Source organism: Cannabis sativa, chromosome 5 (genome assembly GCF_029168945.1).
Source record: "Cannabis sativa cultivar Pink pepper isolate KNU-18-1 chromosome 5, ASM2916894v1, whole genome shotgun sequence".
In the NCBI taxonomy this organism is placed as follows: Eukaryota; Viridiplantae; Streptophyta; class Magnoliopsida; order Rosales; family Cannabaceae; genus Cannabis; species Cannabis sativa.
In genome coordinates, this window is record NC_083605.1 from 9,251,544 (window position 1) to 9,276,366 (window position 24,823).

Below are 24,823 nucleotides of genomic sequence, written 5' to 3' on the forward strand. Positions count from 1 at the left end.
GAACATCATCTTGGCGCTTCAGCTCACGCAGGGATGCTCGAGGGGAGAGGGTCTGGAAAGCTTCAGGTTCTGGTTCATGATTATCCTCCTCATTAGTGAAAACAATGGGTTTAATTCCCAGAATTTCGTCCATCGTTTTGGTTTTCTTTGCATCTCCAGACGAAGATGGACCTCGTTTCTTCGAAGGCTTGGTGACCTTAGCTGCAGAAGGCTGCTTCCCATGATTCTAGGACCTTGTTTTTGCCATGGCGCCAGCTCAAGAGTTGAGAGAGCAGGAACCAGAGGAAACAGAGTTTTAATCTTATGCTAATTAATATATTATGTATGTTACTATCAACATCTCATGTGTAACATACACATAATATATTAATTATTACACAACTATTATGTTACATATCTCACACATATATAAACTTTAATATGCATGCCTCATATATATTATATACACATAATATATATTATATATGCATGTCTCATATAAATACATAGAATATAAGTATTTTTACATATTTAATCTCGCAATATATATATATGTATATTATATTATATCTCATATATATACATGTAATAACATGATAATAATTCAAATATCATATTATTACTATTATATATATTAATATGATATAATCACATGATCACATATATATAACTCATATATATCATATATATTACTATCATATAAAATAGTAAATCACATTATACACCACCATGTTCACCCATGCATAGTTTTCACATAAAATCTCTTATCCTTGTATTCTCAAAATCTTGATTTATCACTTCTTCCATTGAAAAGGGATATGCTTTTGATTGTTAGAGATTTTATTACAATGGAAGATATATAACCCAAGATATATACAACTCAATTGTAAAAATAATATAAGGACAATAAAAGAGATTGATTAAATATATGTTACAATACATATATATACACTATATATATCACATATATATGAAAGGTAGAATAGATGAATAGATTACACAATATTATATAACATATATATAATATGAAGAAGAAAAAGATCACTCACTCACAACCTTGAGTGTAGAATAGTGGGGATCACCATGACTTGAACAAGGTATTACACCTTTGTCCAAAAGCTTATTTCCCCTATCTCTAAGCACTAAGGGAACTTTCTAGGAAATAGCTTTGGGAATTATCAAGCCTTAGGATTTTCTAGCAAAGTGCTTTCTTGATAGAAAACTTGATCTCCAAAATGACCACCTTAGACCTCTTTATATAGTGTTTAGGATATCACCATTTGAAATTCAAACTCATAACCTCCATAGATGTTATGGACTCAAATGTAACTCCTACATACACAATAACTTCTATATCATTAAGAATTTCAAATTAAGATGTGTAACATCTTTTTACATTCTTACGATTGGTGATAATGGTGGAGGTTACTCATAGTAACAAGTAACTCTCTAAATATTACAAAAAGATGACAACTAATATACATTGTCATATGTTACATACTTATTAGTTTATTACACATATTTATTCTACATATTATATTATTATAAATAATATAACATATAAAACTATATTTTGTGCCAAATATAGATCAACTTTATCATCTCCTATCAGAGGTGGTCTTAGAGCATCTCAAACCATGCTCTTTAAATTTTAGCTACTTTTTAACTATTTTAGAGAGTCATATTTTTCCATCTCACTCCAACCACACTCTACTTTAACTAATATTCATTATTTTAATATTTTATTTAAAAGTTTAAATATTAAATATGAATTAGTTTATTAATTACTTTCGATTACTTCAAACATATTATATTTGTAATTGTGGCAATTATATTTCTAACGTCTATATTTATAACTTATAATGCCTATATTTCTAACGGGTATATTTATAACAGCTACATTTCTAACAACTATATTTACAACGGTTATATTTATAACGAATATATTTTTAACGACTATATTTACAACGACTATATTTGTAACGGTTATATTTACAGTGGCTATTTTTTTTGCCGATAAATAAGTCCATTTTGTTTCTCATATTATTCATTTAAATTTTATCTATCAAGTTTATATCAACTATGTTTATTTATAAAATATTTCACAAATAGTAATGGGTTGTAATCGATTAGCTAAAATGCTTTTTGATGATGACAATTATGATGATCTTTTATTATTGACAATGATGATGGCTGAAGAAGAAAAAATGACGAATGAAATTCCAACCCCTTGTCGTCGTGGATCTACTATAAGTTGTACTATTATTCAACGCAATAGGGTTGAAGGTAATGAAAGACTTTATCGTGACTATTTTATAAAAACACCAACATTTGGTCCTAATTTATTTCGGAGGAGGTTTCGAATGAATTGATTATTATTTGTTCAAATCCACGGTTAAGCGTGCTTGACCTGGGGTAATTTCAAAATGGGTGACCTCCTGGAAAGATTTCCCAAGAAGCATGCGAGTGAGGACAAAGCACACTGAAAACACTCGTGTTGGTCTGCAGGGCCAGTCGTCAGTCCATGAAGCAGTCATAGTGACGTACTCGTGTATAAGAGTCATCATTCTGTGGGTGTATGGACCTAATAGAGGCTTGAAGCAATGACGTTAAACTTTCACACTTTGATGTTTTCAAGCAAAGTCGTTGCTTAAATTTTTATGCAATTTTAGCCTTCCCTCGTGGAAGCCGAAGCTTGCTAAATAAAAATTCAACATGACTCTCACAGGCATGATGTTTTTCGTGCATGAAGGATCACTGGGGGTATGACACGTCTTCAACCCTCCTTCTCGAAATGGTAGGACTGCTTGAAGTTTGTGTTATTCCCCGTGATTCTTTCACCCTTTAATCTTTTCAAGCAAAGTCGAAGCTTGAATTTTTTAGCAACTTTAGCTTTCATTCGCGGAAGCCAAAGCTTGCTACATAAAAAATTCAATATGACTCTCGCATGCACGATGTTTTTCGTGCGTGAAGGATTACTGGGGGTATGACACGTCTTCAATCCTCCTTCCCAGAATTATAGGACAACTTGAAGTCTGTCTTATTTCCCGTGATGCTTTCACCCTTTGATCTTTTCAAGCGAAGTCGAAGACATAACTGGGTTAGACCTGATAAACATCATCAGGATAAACTATTTTAAGAGCATAATGTATGGATTATGTATATATGTGAGTAGAGTTATGTGGGTAAGACATAACCAGGTTGGACTCGGTAACTATAACCGAGACAAACCCTAGTAAGGCTGTAAATGTAAAATAGACGTGTGAGTATAACACGTGGGTCTACTGCTTTGACCCTGGTCTAGAGAGAAGATCGACGCCCTCCTCCTCAGGATTTTCTCAAACTAAACTATGATGTTAAAGTGGGTTTGGAAAGTTTGTGTATTACAGTGGTTGCTAAAGAGCACTTTGGTGAGGTGGTCTGGATTACTACGGCTAGGTTCGACTATTCGGATGCCCTTTGTGGCGAGGCGGCTGCATGTCATATAGCCCTTGATACGGCAAAGCTCAAAGGACACAAATTCATCTTCGTAGAGAGTGACTCTAGAGTGATCATCAATTCACTCAATCGCTTGTCGTCATGTTAGGAGATCGAAAACTATTATTCCTTTTGCTTTGATCTCTCTAGTTGTTTTGATGGTTGTGTTTTTACCTGTATCCTCAGAAACTGTAATTTTGCTGCCTATAATGTGGCTGAACTTTTACCCACAATCACTTTGGTAGCTTGCCTGTTTCTAATATTCTAGCAAACTTATTTTATAATGACCGTGATGTCTAATTTTATCTATTAATGAACGATCTTATTTTCAAAAAAAAAAATATATATCTAAATAAAATAATTAAATAATTAAAAAGAAAATTGTAAAAAAAAAAACTTTTAAACAAACAAAAATAACAACAAGTTAAAAACATTAACCCACTACAAGACAAAATAATAATATAACTCTCCAACTCAAACTTTTATAATAGTTATTATTATTATTGTTATTATTATTTGATAGAATATTATTATTACTATTATTATTATATCTATTCTATATAAAATATGTCTATGTAACAAAATTTTTGGTTTAATGATATTTTTTGGGTTTCCACGTTAACTTTAACAGAATATCCTATTACTTAACAAAATATTTTTTATTAATTTTATAATATTATTATCTATATTTAAAAATAAAAATTTTATAGATAGTTTACATAATGAAATTTTGATTTAAATTTAAATTTAAAATACTTAAAATATTATAGATATCTATAATCATATATAATATATGTATTATCAGATACGTTAATTAAAAAAAAAAATTTAAAATTTAAAAATGTGTATGTATAATCACATTCAAATGGCACACTAATGTAACAATAGTTAAAAAAAACGTTAAAGATTAAAATCTCAAACTCCATTTCAAAAAAAAAAAAAAATACATTACCTAATTGAAAAAAATTAAACATATTTCACTTAACATTACCTAATTGAACCTAATTAAAAAGAAAACTAATTATACGTACATTGCACGTAACATTAACCTAATATTATAGATACGTGTTAGTGTTATGTTATTATTATTATTTTTTTTTGAAAATAGTGTTATGTTATTATTAATTTGCTTCAATATACAGTAGAACCTCTATTTAATAATACCCTATTCAACAGTAACCTCTAATTTATTATAAAAAAAAATCAAGTCCTAATTTGGGCCAATTATAAATAAGAATAACCTCTAAATTGTAATTAGTTTTACATTTTTTATGTCTCGTATTAACAAAGTATACCCTCTATATAAGAATAATTACATCTTAATAAAATATATACATATATTTTATAAATTTATTTACGTAGAATTAATAATTTTATTCTAAATTTTAATACATATGTAAAAATTATATTTACTCAAAAATAATTCTATTATGATATAGTATTAAGGATTGTTTAATGTTATTGTTGTTACATTGATATTTTTTGGTGTTTTGAAATTATTTTCCTAGTATAACTCTATTCAGTTATAACCTCTTAATTAGAATATAATTTGATTAGTCCCAAGTGTATTCTTAGATAGAGGTTCTACTAGGGGTGTACTTCGGTCGGTTTAGTCAGGTTATAGTATATTTTTACCAACTCAATATAAATATCGGGTTCTAAATATTCAAGTGTAATCCGCCCAATTAAATATTAGAAAAATTTCAACCCGCCCAATGATTTTGTCGGTTTGGTCGGGTTAACCCGTTCAAACCGTTCTTCACCTTTTTTTTTTATAATTATTATTCTTATTTTGTAATTTAAAAAATTAGATTTGAAAAAAATAAAAATATATTATTTATAGTTCAAGTTAAAAAATTTTATAATCTAAATTAATTTTAAAAATTTTCAAATAAGATAAATATAACTGAGTAAAAATAAAATAATTGAATAAAATAATAAAAAAGTAATAATATTGTATAGATTTTAAACTTTAACTTCAATATCTAAATACAATAAAAATTATAAAGTCTAGATTTTAAGGTAAACACTAAAATGTCCAAATTTTAAATACAAAATAGTTTGACTAGTAAATATAATTTATGTAATATATTATACACTTTTATAATCAAGAAATATATTAATCGGTTTAATTTGGTTTATTCGGGTTAATTAAGCGGTTTAGAATAATTTGTAAACCGCCCAATATATTCATTGAGTGGTTTTGATTTTCATTGAATTATTTCAGGTTGTATTTTTTATCATTTTATTCAGTTGGTTTGGGCGATTTATTCGAGTTGAGCGGTTTGTAAATTTTATTGAACACCCTAGGTTCTACTGTAAATTTCTGTAGCGGAGAAAATGGAGCTAATGGGCCAAGTTGTCTTACAGTTGAGCTAAGCCACTGATAAATGAAAGGGCCCATATCATTCATTTGATTACAGATTTATATTCGAAACAGCCCACCAGAAGAGGAACGTACGAATGAAAATCATTCATTTCATTTTTCTTCTTTAGTGAAACAAAAATATAATAAAGTAAGATTGAAAAAAACTTAATAAATTAACGTATAATCCATGACTTCTCTAAGTTATTTACAAGATTAAGCATGCAATCAATATTATATTTTAGAAGGTCTCTTAATTATACTATAAAATTAATTTTAATCTTGATTTAATGTTGTTGATAATATTCATATATCTATTTCTATTCTATATAATAGAATTCTTAGTTTATAAAAAATTATTAGATGATTTTTTTTTAAAATAAAAAAAAATGTTGCAAGTAAAGGGTCAGCATCCATGTTTAATCCACTTAAAGTGTTGCAATTAATAATAAATTTGTTCATATTGTTTATTTTTTTTTTATTAAAAAATATTTTCAAATTTTGATATTTAGAATTAGTTAAATTTTAAATGTTATTTTAAATTAAATTTGAATGTTTTGATAGTTTAACGGAGCATTTTCATTAATTCTGAAGATAAATTTAAGACGAATAATAATTTTTTTTAATTAATATTACAAAGTATAATAGTAATTTTTATTTTTATTTAAATCACTATTATGCTTTCAAATTTCAATGATTATCACTACATTGAATATTATTAATTTTAAAATTATAATATTAAAAAAATTAAAAATTAAAATAAAATTAAAACTTAACATGTAACATATATCTAGTTATATATATACTCACCAATATCTATTACAAAACAACTTCAAATCCATCTATTTATTATTATTATTATTATTATTATTGAGGTAGGTACAATTTTTTTGTTTTAATCCATCTATATTTATTTTCTACATCTAGCTATATATATAATTGATAATAATTTTATTTCTTATTCGTATATTAATGATTATCATTACAAAGCAACTTCAAATCGATCTATTTTATTATTATTATTATTATTATTATTATTATTATTATTATTATTATTATTATTATTATTACTATTATTATTATTTTGTTTTAATCCATCTATATTTATTTTTTACATCTAGCTATATATATAATTGATTATAATTTTATTTTTTATTCGTATATTAATTATCAAGTTAGGTTTTACGTCGACTATAATAATAGGAAAAGGGCCAATAATTACATTATTTAGTATGTTAAAAAAAATTACATTATTTAATTCTTTAATATTTTTTTAATAATAACTCTTCTATATTTTGTATAAATATTTTTTATTTTTATTAACAAAAAAGGTGATACTCTCAAATTAATTCATAGCTATTCTTTTATTCTCATTAATTGGATTAGCAACATATCTAGGGAAATTTACATTTAGAGTCTTAAAATACATCTCAATTACATAAATAACGTGGCTTTTAAAATAATGAAAGTTACCCTTATATTTATACTGTTTTCATTAATATTAGTTTTGTGATTGATTCATATGTTATTGGTTTATCTTCTTCGTAGTGTATCTTTTTTATTTTATTTTTTGCAATATATCTCAACCTAAATTACACAACTTTTTTTTTGTAACTGTACATATATATTTTTTTAATGAAATAACTGTACATATATTTGATACTAGACGAGAGTTACGTGGCGAGCCACGTAAATATTAGTTTTATTTTAAGTTCTAGTGGTTTTTGTTTAAGAATTTACTGACTAATTGTAAATTTGTATACATTATTTTAATTAATTACAAAATATGTGCAAAAAAACTTATTATCATTTTCTCAACTAAAAACTTTTTTTTCAATTTTTTTTTATAATATATATAGTAATAATTATTGATTATTATATATATGGTAATATTGACTATGTTTATTTTTATGTTTACAATTATAATAAACATACCAATAATATAAAATATTTTATATATGTGTTTATTTTATTTTCTATTAATTAAACATACTAATTTAATAAACAAAATAATAATATTCACATAAGTTTATTATATCACTCGTTATTCTAGTAATTTTTTAAAAAACAAATAATATATATATAAAAAAAAATTGTTTATCTTTATCTTTTTCTTTGTTTATTGTGTCATGTTTATTTTTTCTAATTAAATAATTTTTGGAGTTTATAAAGTTATGTTTGTTTATTTATTTTTTGATGTAAGAATTATATTTCAATAGAAAATTCGTTCATTAACCCATTAAAAAATAATCAATATATAGAAACAATAAAAAAAATATACTTATTTTAGTATAGTATAAATTAGCTATGTCTATTTTTATGTTTACAATTATAATAAACATACTAATAATATAAAATACTTTGTATATATATGTTTATTTTGTTTTCTACCTATTAAACATATGTTTATTATATCACTCTATGTGTCATGTTTATTTTTAGTAATTTTAAGTATTGATTTATATTTATATACATTAGTGTTATAATTTTGATATTGTATTTTATTAAAAAATTCTTATTAAATTATAATAATTCATAGTAAAATAGATAATAAACATTTATATCTTTTAATAAAAAAAATATTTAATTTGTTTATTTTTATAAAACTGTTTAATTAATTTTACGAAATTGTTTATTTTGAGTTTTAATAAACATACTTTATTATTTAATGATTAAAATGCATGGTTTCATGTAATAAGCTTTCAAAATGTATAAGTTTTTTTTAAAAAAAAAAAAATTGCACATTTTTTGTAATTATGTTGTTTTTGTTGTACATTTATGAAAAAAGCCTTTTATAAAATTAATTGTTAAGAATGTCATAATTGTGTATATAAACCTATAATATACACATTTTTATTCAAATGTTTTATGTTATAAACGATTTTTTTGGTTTAAACGTTTAAAAAAAGATTGTTTAATTTGTTGGGTTTAAAAAAAATCGCGTAAGCCTAATCTGTTAAGCGTGTAACAATATTAATATTTGTTAATTTTTTATTTATTTGTTAACGTTTAACTAACAAAAAAAATATCAAAAATTGGAGATATACGGTTTGTTATGTTAAAGAGATAGGTGGCTAAGATAATTTTTTTTAATTTAAAAAAAAGATTGTTTAATTTTTTTAGTTTAATTATTGGGTTTAAACGTTTTAAAAAAGATTGTTTAATAATGTAAAAGATAGGAGTTTTCTTTTATTAAAGTGTACCTGGACTGATAGAACAACCAAGCAATAACCACTACATGCAATTCCAATTCAAATAGATACAAGGAACAGTTCTCTCTTCAACTACAGAAAAAAACAATGATAAAATTTGATGATCACAAAGGACAGCATATTAGATTTTATCTTTTTAAAGAAAAAATATTTCACACAGCCTTATTAATCTTGCAGCATGTAAAGTAACTAAGGTGAGCAACTTGGAAATAAAGTTTATATACATATAAAAGAAAATTAAAATAATGCATAAAATGAACAGTTCAATCAATTCAATCTCTTGAAGAAAAGAATTAATGACATTGACTGCTATCTTTATAGAAGTACTGAAAGCTTAACAGCTGAAACAACTAACGGTGATTGAGGGAGTTGTATTTGCATATAAACACATTGAGACAAACTTAAACCTTATTTGTTCCCTATCTAAGAAAGGGCAGGGTGAAGGAGTAGTTATTGCCATTCCTTACAAACAATTGCTGCAGCAAAAACAGTTACATGCAAGATGAGAAAAAGAATGCTGCATTGGATTGCTATCAAATAATTTAGTTATTGATAAAAGAAATTTGAATAAGTTACACGCACTAATTAAAATAATACTTGTCAATAAGAAAAAACACAGGAAACACACATATAACTAACCTACACAAATTACCAAGGAACAAAGTTCAAGTATCATACATCTTCATATTGGAGAATGTTGAGTCTCTTCCTTCTATCCCTATCATCCTGCCATGCCTGTAGTGACATATGCGGATGCTTGAGAACTAACAATAAATATAATTCAAATCTAGAACTCTAACCAAATTCTCAAGGTGCTTTTTTTTCTTCAATTATAATATACCAACAAACAATATAACAAAAAAATGTATATAAACACACCAATAACAAAATTAAAAATAGTACCTTAGCAACAACCTTTTTATTTATTGGTGCAGAGATGTCACCTTGTATCCATTCCTGGGTTCTTGTGAGCTTTAAAAAACCATCATCATCACCAGTCTCGGTCACCTAATAATATCAGATTTTGTTAGAAAAATGTATAAAACGTTTACTCATCGTTATACGGTTTAATATCAGATATGTAATAATATCAAAAATTGAAGATATATGGTTTGTTATGTTAGAGAGATATGTGGCTAACATAATTTTTTTTTAATTTAAAAAAAGATTGTTTAATTTTTTTGGGTTTAATTATTGGGTTTAAACGTAAGATTGTTTAATTTTTTTGGTTTAATTATTTATATATTTTTGAAAGTTAACGGGAGGTCAAACCTACTAACATTGTTAAATTTAATAGAATATTCTTTTATTTTTAAAATATATTCTGTTAAACCAAGAAATGTGGTTAGATAGACACTTTTAATATATAAAGATATCTAGATTTAAAATATTTTCTCTTTCTTCTCTTTTTTTATATTTAAAAATGTTTTGTTTGCTACACTAATAATTATTTGATCTCAAATTCTGTACTATTATGATCTACTCTTTAAAATAATTATTTTAATATGTGAGAAGCATATAAGGTAACATTTTAGTTTCTTTCAATTTTTTTTTCTTGTTATTTTTTTTTAAATTTCTTTTATTTTTAGTTTACCAACATTTAAGCAATATCTAAAATATTAAGTATACTAAATAAAATTATTTTATTTTATAATTACTTGTTATATTATAGAAAAATAATTAGTATATAAAAATAGTAGCTTATTATATTACATGACAACTCATTAGTTTCAATAAACTTTAAAGTTACCAAAATGTATTTTAAATAATAAGATACTATAATATAACTTAAAAATAATTAATTATTTATTAAGATATTTACAAATAAATTTTAGAGATAACCAAATTCTATCTCAAATTATATGATATAAAAATGAATTTTTTTTATGTAAAAGTAACTAATTAGTTTCTTATCAATATTATAAGTAAGTAACCAAAAGGTAAGTTTTGAAAATGCAGGTAAATTAAAAATAAAAAGTAGAATTTGAGATTAATTTTGTTTCCGGCATATTAATTTCAAATTAAGGTATTTTTTGAAGATGTGACAAGGTATTATTGTAAATGAGATTTGTTAAGGTATTTTTGTAATTAATTTGTATTTTAAATATATTATTGAAAAAATCCCTATAATCTATATGCTTTCATATATCTCTTTTGTTAATTTTCAAGCACTATGCTATTATCTAGGGTTGTACATCGGTCGGTTTAGTCGGTTTATACTACATATTTTTTTAACCCAACGTAAAGATCGGTTTGTAAAATTTTGCATACAACCTACCCAATTAAAAAAAAAAAAAAAATCTTAACCCGGCCGACAGTTTGGGCGGTTTGGTCGGGTTAACTCGCCCAAACCGAATTAAGAGGGTTTTTTTTTTTTTAATTTCAACTAAAATAAAAATTAACCACATAAATACACAATATATGTGAGAAAGAATTTTTCTGAGAGGTTGAGAAAGAATTTTAGGATTTGTGACTTTTTTTTAATATATATTATATATTATATAATATATAAAATTAAAAAAAGTAAAAATCGGGTTGAATCAGGTTGAGCGGTTTGGGTCAATTTTCAACCCGCCCAATTAACTGATTGGGCAGTTTAGAATTTTGTCGAGTTATGTCGGTTTGTATTTTTTATCGGTTTTGTCTGTTTGGTTTAGGCGGGTTATTCGGGTTGGGCGGTTTACGAAAATTTTTGTACACCCCTACTATTGTCACACACATAATATATGAATAATTATTTTTTTTAATTGTCCAAAATAATAAAAAGAGAAATTACTTTATGTATTATTTTTTCTTCAAATTTATTGTTTAAGTTTCTAAAGTGGTTGCAGCTTTATTTACAATAGGGGTTTCCATACGATTTTTTGTTGAATTTAGGTTGCAATAGGGGTTTCTATGTAGAATTTCGTAAAAATGAAAAGAAAAAAAAAAAAAAACTGTTTTAAAGTGTAAAAATAAAAAAGAGATTAAAGTTGATGTATTTAATAATTAATGGTGGTGATCAAATTTTAAAATGAGATACGGATGATATACTCTGATAATTTTTATATTTTATTTTTAACTATTTCATAATTTTGATTATAGAAAACATTATTGTTAAAAATTTCTTTACAAGTTTTTGTTCAAAAAAAAATTCTTTACGAGTTTGTACATGTGAGTTTATTTAAATTTTATTAATTAATTTGTTGTTTATTTTTAGTAAAATTAATATGAACACTTCTTGCAATATTAACATATGGTCCGATGAATATAACATAAACTATTTTTTTCTTTTTTCTCTAATTCTCTCATTTGTAATATTTTATTAGAGTATAAATCTACGAATTGATATTTTACTATTATTTTAATAAATTTTACATAAAAATACCACACATAAACTAATTATTTTCATAAAAAAACCACTATATATATAATATACCACCACACGTTTTCTTCTTCTTATTATTATTATTATTATATAAGACGGTGAGATGACGCTCTAAAATCGTACATTATTGTTGTTGTTGTTGTTGTTGTTGTTGTTGTTATTATTACATAAGACGGTGACATGAAGCTCTAAAATTGTACGTTATTGTTATTATTATTATTATTACCTTGAAACTGAAAGTCTATTGTGTGTTCAATCTATCTATAAATGCCATTCTTCCCTCTAAATTTGGCTTGATTGTGAATAGCTGTCGTGTGTTACTTTCCTCTACTAGTAATGTATTTACGTTTTGTTAAACGATCTACAAATAAGACAGTTTATTGTATTGCGAGAAACTCTTGTTTAACCTCACATGTCGTGTTCTTATTCAGTGTGTTGATAGTTCATTCTATTGTAATGGATGAAATTTCTTTGTAATGAAATTTTAAATTTTATTCAAAAAAAAAAAAAAGTACTATTTATTTATTGTGGTAAGAGGAATGGTAAAATAGCTAAAGTTTATCTTATTTGAGAGTATTGTTTGATCTCATTTTAAAACTTTAAAATACAGTAGAACCTCTATCCAAGAATACACTTGGGACCAAGTAAATTATATTCTAATTGGGAGGTTATAACTAAATAGAGTTACACTAGAAAAAAAATTAAAAAACCAAAAAATATCAATGTAACAATAATAACAATAAATAATCATTAATACTATATCATAATAGAAATATTTTAGAGTAAATATAATTTCATACATGCATTATAATTTAAAATAAAATTATTAATTTTACATAAATAAATTTACAAAATATATGTATATATTTTATTAAGATGTAATTATTCTTATATAGAGGTATACATGGTTAATACGAGACTTAAAAAATGTATAACTAATTACAATTTAGAGGTTATTCTTATTTATAACTGGCCCAAATTGGGACTTGATTTTTGAATAACAAATTAGAGGTTATTCTTGAATAGAGTATTCTTAAATAGAGGTTCTACTGTATTTAAGAAAAATGTCCAAATATTGATTTTGAGAGGCTTTTGAACATTCACACTGGAATCAGATTTTCGACACTGTTCCCGCCCCGCCCCGATTACCTTAAACAATTAATTGGGTCTGACCCGACCCGACCCAATTGGGTCGGGTTTGACCCGATTTTTTTTTTTTTTTTTTTTTCAAATTTACTTCTTCAAATTTTATATTATAAGTGACTTTATAAGTTAAGAAAAAAATATTTTCCTAAAATTTTATAAAAAATTTTATTGAATCAATTAAAGTATTTAATTATATTTTATAATTATTTTAAAATTTATCAAATTTAACATTAAGAGTTTTTTTTTTAATAAAAATATATATTCTCTTATTTTTTTTTTTTATATTCCTTAATAAACTTTTTTTACTAACCGAGTAAATTTAAAAATTACTTTTCACCATGTAAATCGATAGAAAAAAAGAATATGTTGGCTTTATATAGATATTTAGTAATGCATTGCTTGTAACAAAATTCACTATAGGCTATAGCATATATTTTGTTAATTTATCTTTAATTATTGGGTCAAATCATGATTTTGTTTTTAAATGGTAATATTCAAAAGTTGAGATTGAAATATGTGACATAGATTCTTCATCTCACACGTATGTCACATATATAATATTATATTTATATATTACTTTTCAAACAAAACAAACAAACAAACATCTCTTGGACTCATAAAGACATGCTTAAAAATAAATTTCTAAAGATGTTCATATTAAAATTAAACAATACCCAAAAAATAAAGTTCTAAACAAATTTCCTAATTATAATTTGAGTTGAAATATCAATTACATTCATATTACTAATAACAAAGTACATTAATAATAAAAACTAACAATAAAACAACATATATTCTAATCATCAAGATCAACAACGTAAGGCTCCTGAAAAAAAAAACAAAGAAAAATATTAATAATAAAAATTGATAATTTTTTTTGATAAATTACGAAAACTAAATTAGTTACCATTGTTGGATCAACATCAACATCTTCATCATTTATTGTTACTGTAAAAAAAAACAAAACAAAATCAATACTAATTATGAAACATATACACAAATATATATAATTATTTATTTAATGATATTTACCTTTTTTGTCAGTCATCAACCAATTCTGTGTGCATACTAATGCTTCTAATGTAGAAGGATGAAGTCTCGATCGATGAGGACTCACGTGTCTACCACCAGTGCTGAATGAAGATTCTGATGCAACAGTGCTAACAGGCACAGCAAACACATCCTTAGCAATCATACTCAATAAAGGGTATTTGAGGCCCGTCACCTTCCAATAATTGCATATATCAAATGACTCTTCAGTCCTAGGTACCAAGTTCTCCTCCAAATATAAATCTAGTTCAGACTTCATATTTTCTACTCGATAGGAAGCTCTAACATATCTGTCAAAGTTAGAAAGAGCATCCATTCGCCGTGTCGAAGAAGATGATACATTGTCTACCTGAACCCTTCTCTCTCTCAAATCAGGAAACTTAGACCCATACTCCTCCAGTAACTCGCAACAAAGCTCACGAATATTTGCAATTTGAGTTACATATTGCTCATCTCCATAGATTACAGGGAAATAGTATTCGAGCAACATAAACTTGTATCTCGGGTCTAAAACAACCGCCACACACATAAGCCCATGAATCTCTTTCCAATATTTTTGAAACTTAGACATCATTTGAGTTGCCATGTCCTTAATAAAAGGCACATCTGATGACATCCATGAGTCAATATTTGTCTTAATTTCACAAATTTTAGGGAAAAAAATATTGGCGGTAGGGTACTTTGTTCCAGAGAATAGCTCTGTCACTTCATGAAACACCTCTAATTTATCACATAATTGTTGAGCATTTTGCCAATCAATTTCCGAAGGGGCACACCTCAATCTCAACTCACGTAACCTTGCACGTTCAAATACTGTCTTGTACGATAAAGCTGTGCTAAGCATTAGAAAAGTGGAATTCCACCTTGTTACACAATCAAGTGATATTTTTTTGGTGTATGGTACTCCAAGTTGACGAGCAGTGTCCTCAAATTTTTCATGTCTTTTTGGTGTGCCCGACCAATAAGCAACACTGTCTCGAATTTTGTCAACACTATCACCAATGACAGATAAGCCATCCTTGACAATTAGATTTAAAATATGTGCACAACAACGCACATGTAGCAACTTTCCCTTCAAAATAAAACTGTCAGGCTCAAATTATCCTTTCAAAAGATCTATCATGGAATCATTTGCACTACAATTATCGAGAGTCACTGTACTGATCTTGTCTTCTATTTTCCATTCATTAAGACAAGATCTTAGTGCCTCAAGTAGTGCTGGAGCATCGTGAGGGCATGGAACATACTTAAAACTCGGAGAATACGATTGTGCAAGTTCCAAGAATCATCGATAAAATGATACATTACGGCCATATATCCCCTCTTCTGATGATTAGCAGTCCACATGTCACTGGTTATGGCTATTCTACTCCTACTTTTTTCCAAACTTTGCCTACATTTTTCTTTCTCAGCTTTATACATTTTCATGATGTCAGACCTAATTGTATTCCTTGACACCATTTGAAATGTAGGACATAGAGTACTTGAATATTCGATGAACCCGCTATGCTCAACCATGGACAATGGATACTCATGCTTAACGATCATTTGAGCCAATTTGATCCTTGCTAAATCAGGATCAAAATTGAAAGGAATTGAAGGACTTGTAGTTGGATTAGCAGCAAGTTGGGCCTTTCTAACTGGACACCTCTTCACGTGAGTATTTAAATGCGTAGTCCCCGCAGTACTTCCTCCCACCAACTTACGCCCGCAGTGATTACAAACCGCTTTAATTTTACCATCAATTTCTTGTCGAGTAAAATGATCCCATGCACGAGAAGTTCTTTTTCTCCCTGTATTCTGATGTTCATCTAATGTATTACTAACAGATTGTATTTCTTCAACATTAGTTGATGGCACAAAATCAACATCATCCTCCGAATTAGAACCGATTTGACCAGACATTATTCTTTAATCAACCTACAATAACATCATATTCTCATGTCTATCAATGCACACAACTACTTAGAAAATATGATAAATATATTTTTAAAAAATCGGACAGCATTTCCCCTATTTTATTAACCTAACCATCTGTCAATTTCAGTCACAAACAATCAGATAATACACAATTCATCCTTATATCACCGCAGGACATAAATTTCACAGATCCTACTTCTCTATGGATGAATATATAAGATATTCAAACTCTTCTATTGAATTATATGTAATATAACAATTCTATAAAATATACCTCCAATGTAATAGATCAAGTGATAAGTTGCTGCAGAAGTTGAGACTAAAATTTCCACTTGCAAAGCGTCAAAGCCTAAGAAATAAGAATAGAATTTGCATTCTCAGTTTGGTACATGAAAGGACAATGATGAGTAGACAAAAATTAGAAAACAAATGACCACTCAAATAGTGAAACTGAGTACTAACTGATTCGGTGGAACATTGACATTGTATTCAATTACAAAGAGTTAATACCTATAAAAGTATCTATGAGTTATATATATATATATATAAAAGTATTCAATTTCATGTTCTTCCCTTGATAGTGATAGCTAGCTGTAGTGAGAGTTAAAAAAATAAACTCAAGCACCTTAAGAACAAGGAGGGCTTTATTTTTGTAATTTTCTCTATCCCAAAACAGATCAATATTATATGCATGTTTGCGGAAAAAAAAATCAGTTTTACATAAATAATGCTTTGTAGTCTCTGCAATCAAATAATGCTTTGTAGATATAATTATGATGATTTTTCAGTTTTACATAAATATACATACGATCAGTATATATGTTTACTAAGATGTATACAAACAAATTTTCTTTGAATTGTTTTTCTTTTTTGCTTAGTCTTTCTTTAGTCATTCTTTTGAATTTTATCATGGTCATTTTTCTCTATTTGCCCAAGCATTTATGAATACTGAAGATTTTATTATTAGTATTAGTCAAAATTATTGAAGTTATTAGTTATTTGATTTATTATTCATGGATAAGTTCTTAATTTTCTTTTCTAAAAGTGATTGCTATTATTATGTGTAATTGTTTTTTCCATATATTTTATTATTATTAGGCAGACACAAAATTAGCATTCTCATATTTCAAAGAAGTCGTAACATAACATGATTAGTTCATCTTCTTGGACTCATCCTCCACTTAGCAATTTCAGGAAAATATTAAATAAATAAATGAAATTTAAACAAACCCAGATAATAAATCATGAAACTCAAGATATCATCCATTAAAGCAACCCAAAATAACAATAATAAATATATTATATGGAATTTTTACCTCAAATGACGCAGCTCAACATTCAATTGGTCCCTTTTCGGCTTTTTAAATATTGTTTCCGAATTCAATGAGCAGAAAGATACATGGCGTGGAACTGGAAAGAGATGGAGAGAGAAAAAAACGTGCCCAGCAGTGGTGGTTCTTCTTGCTGGCTATAACCAAGCAGTGGAGCTTTCTTTTCTTTTCTTGTTTGGTTGTTCCTGCTGGTTCTTCTTGTTCTTCTTACTGTATTTGAGGAAGGAGAAGGGCTTCTTCGAATTTGCAATTTAGGGCTTTAGGGATTTTTGAACTGAAATTTATTTTTATTTTTAGTTAATAATGAATTGCCGAATCGGGTCAGCCCCGATCCGAAAAAATCTGACCGGGGCGGGGCGGGGCGGGCTGCCCCATCGGATCGGGGCCCCGACTCGAACCGCAAAAAATCCCCAATTTGCCATTCCTATGTTTAAGTAGTCTATAGTAAGGAAGATGGTTGTAGAGACGTTAATGAGATAATTGTTTATATCAAAAGTTTGTTATTGCATGATAATGTTGCTTGCCTGTCTTTTGTATACTATTATGAGTCCAATAATATATATAACTCATTTATGAGTTAATTATGCTTTAAAAAATAAAAAAATTGGGGTTGATTTCCTCATCAAGCTCTAGGTTGCCTTATCCTATGTAAGTGTTTCTATTGAAAAAAAAAATAATAATATGAAAAATGATGAGAATAACCCATACAACCATTAATGCAAAATAACCCTTCTATTTTTTGTTTTTATTATTTGTTTGTTTTTATTTTGAATGGTGTACCTTTTTCATCCACTCTTTCTATACCAAACTTTTTCACTCTTTCTTCTACCAAACTTTCTTCTCTTTCTCAAATAAAATTATGTACTCTTCAGTAGTCACATTCTTGTTTTCATGAAAAATAGCTAGTTGTGATAATAATTAAAATCGTATTATTGTTGTGTGCTCAACCCCATTGATACTTATTATTTTCATTAAAAATAATAAAGATTATACATATATAGATATTTTTTTAGAGGGTATTAGCATGAATAGTTACTAAATAAATTTAACTATAAATATTAATTTTAAAAATATTAAATTATCAAATTTTGATCTAATAACGAATAATAAAAGAGAAATTTAAATTTTCATGCTTAGTTTAACTACTTAATTAAAAAAAATAAAAAAAATCTCTTTTTATACTATATTAAAAATATGTTTATATAAAAATATTTAAGGAAACTCAATTTTTACTTATCTGTTTTTTTTTTTTTCTAAAAACTTTTTTTTTTTTTTTGCAACCGATAGAACAATCTCAGTCAATATGATGTAAAAGTGAGAAATTTTTCTAATTAGATAAAAAAAAATTAAGCATAAAAACTCAATTTTTTCTAATTTTACTCATTCATAGGTAATACCCATTAAGAGTACTCCTATATGTATATTAATTTTTTTTCAAAACTCTAAAAAAAAATTACATATTGATATTTCATACAAAATTGTCTTTAGACAATTGGGTTTAATCAAAATTCTAAATTTTGCATCATATTTTCTATTACATTTTTTAGGGCAAATAAAATAAACAGTTTTTACAGTTATATTCTAATTTGATAAATATATATATATATATTTATATACTAGTAAAAAACTACGTGCGAGGCACGTATACTAAATTTTATGCTAGGTTTTTTCTATGTTATTTGAAAGTGAGATTATTATTGAATACTGAATGCAATATATTAGTGTTTAAGAAAGCTTAATGATTTAAACATGTTCTTAAATTAATCCAAAAATAAACTAAAAATTGATCTTCCAATAGTTAAAGAAACATTACTTAAATGAGGGTAAGATAAAAAGAAAATTAAAAATCAATCTCTAAATTGTTGATAATTGAAGATAGCATTAGTCTAAAAATTGTAGATAAGAAAACTAATGATAGTCATTGGTGGATTTCAATTTATTTCATTTTCTTTGATAGAGACAATAGTGTAATTTTTGTATTTTGCACTGTTCATTCTAGTCGGGTTCGCATATATCTGGATTATCCATTTTTTCATTGATAAATTGAATATGGTAATGTCGACAAAGCGGCGGTGTTCTTGCAAACAGTAATGTATTTTCATGTAAAATGATTAGACATGGTGTGCATAATTTATTTAATTAAAAATTCAACTTATGAAAGACATGTAAAACTATTGCAGTATATTTCATTAGACTAAATAAATGTGAACTCTATAATCAGGTTAGACTTTTTTTTATTATGAAAGGCATGTAAAACTATTAAATTTTTTAAAAACTACACCAGTATATTTCATTAGACTAAATAAATGTGAACTTTATAATCAGGTTAGACTTTTTTTTATTATTATTTAGTCTGAGTTCACATAATAATAGAAACTGAATGTACTGTGATTCTTAGAAACTGAATTTTAATAATAAACAATTTGGGGACATTTATCCTAAAAAAGACTTCTTATTTGTAGATTTTATTAATAATTTTTATATATATATATATATATTAAAAGATATTATTGAATAATCTTATTAAAACGTAGGTGAAAACTGAAGAAAAGTCCACAGGAAAATCCAAAGTTGTATTAAAGGTAATTCAGTGGAAAAGTAAGGTTGTTTTGCTTGCGATTATATTGTAAGGGAATTGTTTTGTTTGTAATACTAATAATAATATCTGTAAAATTAGTTTTTGACAAAAGTTTTATCCGAAACGATGGCGGTGATGGTTCGCAGCTCTTGGTCTGTGTGCTTAGGTCGACGGTTTTGTTCATCTATTTACTGATTATTTTTTTTTTCTCCGAGTCAGGAAACTTAGCTTCGTTTTCATTGAAAGTGGAAAAGCTTAAATCATCACTCAAAGATACTCACAATGAAGTGTTAGAGAAAGAAAAAGCCACAAAATCAATAAGAAAAAGCCAAAAACCTAAAAAGCACAAGTGTTCGGTAGAAAAAAAAGTAAATAAAAAAATAGATAAATAAAATCATGGAATTCATTTTCTATCCCTAAGATGAGATCAAAACATAAAAATAACATGTACCATTATGATTTGTAAGGGGCAACGAGAGCATACAAGCAAACGAGGTGAAAGAGGAAATAGCAGAATGGGAACTCCGATTGTTTTCTTTTTAAATAGGTTATGATTCTAGGATATGAGTTCAAATATCAATTCAAATATTAATGAGATTTGTTTTATTATTATTTTATTATATATAAATAATATTTTATTATTTTATTAAATAAAAATAAAAAGTCACCCATGAATTTCTCATAAATCAAGAATTTCAGTTATATAGGCACACTTTATATAGAATAGATATTTATTTACATCGAAAGTAATAGGGTTGGGAGGTCAAATTTAAGAATTCTATAATTTGGAATTGGCCAATGATAATATTGTTGTTATATATGGTATAATATATAATAGAGAAAATTATATTACATATATATATATACTTTTTTTTAATTTGATATTTTTAATTTTTGCCCTCTCTTTCAAAATCTCTTATTTACTTCTTTTTTTAATCATTTTACCAATTTTACTCATATCACTTTATAATAGTTTTTATTCCTCTCTAATCAAAATTTTGTCCCAACTTTCCCATAAACTTGCACATTCATCTACAAAGAACACAAATTTATTATGCTTGAAGTTATATCTTAGTTATGTGAGTGTGTGAAGATAATTTGAGTACAATACTCATAAAAAGAGTTATATTTGAATTAAATTTTATTTGAAGATAAATTTAATTAATATATAGAAAAAAAAAATGGGTATTCTTCAACTTCTCCTTATATGTCAAACTTTACATAGGCCTAATTTAATTTTATGCTACTTACTAAATCTTAAATTTGAATATTAGATTGGGTTAAGTTGGAAAATTGAAAATAGTCTCAAATAAAAAGATTAGTTAGGTAAACATTGATTTAAAAAAATAATAAAATATTCAAATATAACAAATTAGATAATTAAAATTATATTAAAAAAAAATCTTCATTTCACGTTATTTTTTTTTAATTATTTTTTTACATAATAGATATAATCATATTATATAAACTTTTTAATTATATGTCATATTAATTTATTATAATTACGAGGAAATATATTATATTATTAAATAAATATTGTATATATAATAATATTTAATATATCATAGCACAAAAAATTAATATATTATAATAATATAATTATATATCATAAATTTTTTTTAACAAAAATAATGTTAACTGAGGTTTTCGGCAACCAATTTAATAATGTATAAGAAGAGCCGTAGAAAATTTAATGCATGGGATTTTTATGTGGTTTGGGCATTAATGAGCCTTAGTCCACGAGTCTTTTTTTTATTAATGAGAGTATTTATTACAGAGAATGTTCTCAGTGGATTTCTCTCCAATTTTCTCTCTTTGATTTCTTAAAACCAAAAACTTTCCACCCCTTTTCAGTTTGTTTGTGGAGTATTTATAGTGTTTATCTGGGGTGATCCCTAGGAATCCAAAAACTTTCCACCCCTTTTCAGTTTGTTTGTGGAGTATTTATAGTGTTTATCTGGGGTGATCCCCAGGAATGGATCACTTGTTTTTCTGTGTTAGCTTCATAGGGGCACATATTCCCAACAGATATACAATAGGAAATACATGACCTATACCGTAGGTATCTTAGGGGTTAGGTGGATATAATCTTTTATCCCCTTTTGACTGATGTGATTCCTCATAAAGTAGCCATCACTAGCCTTATTGATTGTAGTGTAATAGCCGAAAAAATGGGGGTAACGCCATCTGTCATATCGTTTATGGAGATTTCAATACGTCTTCCCCCATGCGGCATTAAATGCGAGGTGACTGTTCAAGAGATCTCTGCACCTCCCGGAACTGCCTTAGCATGCCTCTGGCCTCCCGAAGAATAAAGATACTTCTTATGCTCTTCTCCGGAAGACACCTTCCTTAGGATACTCCTCTTTCGTCTAAGACTTAGTCGATTCCATAAGCGTTGGTTCTTACAGATCCACGTGTCAGCCTTATCCGTGTCCACGTATTTTAGGAGAAATCAAGGGCAACAAATAAAATTAGTATATTTATACTCAAAAAGTATATTAAGCTAATAAAATTATACCAGTACCACTCAAATGTGTATATTATGTCAAAAGTTTTATATATAATCATTATATATAATAAAATAAAAATTAAATATCATCTTAAATAAATAATATACTATATACTATTAAAAATATATATCAAACAATAAAAAAAAATATATGGCCACTACAATTAAAAATATAATAAAAAATAATATTATTAAAAATATATATATACCATACTAATAAAATTATATACCACCATTAAAATAATTATATCATGTCTACAAAATTATATACCACCTTTATATATAATAAAGTAGAAACTAAACATAATCTAAAATAAATTATATATTATACAATATAATTTATACTATAAAAGGAAAAACATACATCATACAATAAAAGCATGTATATAAACAACAAAAATTAAAAATATAAATATATTTAACATCTAATAATATTATATGTCACGTCAACCAAAATATATTATAACATATGGACTAAATATCATCTTTAAAAAAGATATACCATAAAACAAAAAAAATACATTTAACTATGAAATTGGTGAAAAGTAATAACACCAAAAAAAAAAAAAAAGCTTGATTGAAGAGTAAAAGCAAAAAAGAAACACTATTTTAGAGTTGGGGTTACCGAGGCAAAGAAATAACAAAATTATGAAGGAGTCGAATGGAGATCATTTAGCTTCAATAGTTAAAATAATAAATATCCTATTATTAATATTATATTTTTGAATGGAAATATAGAATTTTATTAAAATAAAGATTCAACCATTACAATATCTAACAACTCTGACGGAGAACTGTCAAAGTGAAAAATACGATCTGACAAATAGCAAGCACTACGTGCAAGAAAATAAGCTATCTTGTTAGCAGAACGTTTGACAAAATTAAACTTAACATTACTCAACTCAACTAGCAATCCCACACCAGCAACCCGAATGCATACGACATTTGAATATTGCTCTCGACGGCTTGAACAACCACTAGGCAATCCGTTTCAAGAGTAACATCCTACCAGCCTTTCCTCTTAATTAATCCAGTTGAGGGCCTCTTTAATCCCACTTGCCTCGGCAACTTCAGATGAATCATAGCTTGGAGTACACCTAGAGACAACTTTAATGATCTGTCCAACAGAGTCTCTTGCAATAAAACCAAAACCGAAACAACCAGATGCTTCAAATATAGCCCCATCAACGCTTACTTTAATAATGTTAGCCAAGGGTTTCGTCCAATGCTCTATCTTCAATCCTTGAATATTGTGAACAAGAAGAGGATCCATCCAATTTTGTTGAGCACAACACCATTGATTAAGGTTCGATCTTGTTGTGAGTACCACATTTGCAGCTGAATTTATTCTCTGATTCCAAAGTAAGTCATTTCGTGCATTCTAAATTTGCGAAGCTACCATCAACACTTCTGCAACGATGGAGTCTTTGCCCTCGAGTAGCATTAACAAACCGGTCTCTAAACTCACCATCATTAACAGTCCCAGTGCTAATAGCAGACATGTGCCAGCATGAACGTGCAAAGTGACAAAACACTAAGACATGAATAACAGACTCAACATGTGTATTACATAATGGACACAAGAGGTTGACATTAATATGCTTTGTTTGCATCTAAATTTTGGTAGGTAAGCAACTTGTAATGGCTCTCCACCCAAAATGAAGAATCTTTGGAGGTACTTTAATTTTCTAGAAGCTCTTCCAAAAATTACCATGAAGTCGATCATCTCCATCATCATGTTGGAGAAGTCTATAGACACTTTTAACTGAGTAAAAACCTGAAGCCTCCTTATTCCAACTCCAACAATCGTCAACATTAGAGTTACTAAGAGGTATCCCCAAGATAAACGAACGATCTCTTTCATTAAATAAATCTAAAATTATTTC

The 24,823-nt window shown here is 26.7% G+C and overlaps 1 protein-coding gene across 1 annotated transcript; it reads right to left on the minus strand.

The window, feature by feature from the left end:
* Nucleotides 1–15,796: 15,796 nt before the first annotated feature.
* Nucleotides 15,797–16,501, minus strand: LOC133029001 (zinc finger BED domain-containing protein RICESLEEPER 4-like). Its single transcript, XM_061116198.1, has one exon. The coding sequence runs from the start codon at nucleotides 16,499–16,501 to the stop codon at nucleotides 15,797–15,799; it is 705 nt and encodes a 234-aa protein (XP_060972181.1).
* Nucleotides 16,502–24,823: the final 8,322 nt, after the last annotated feature.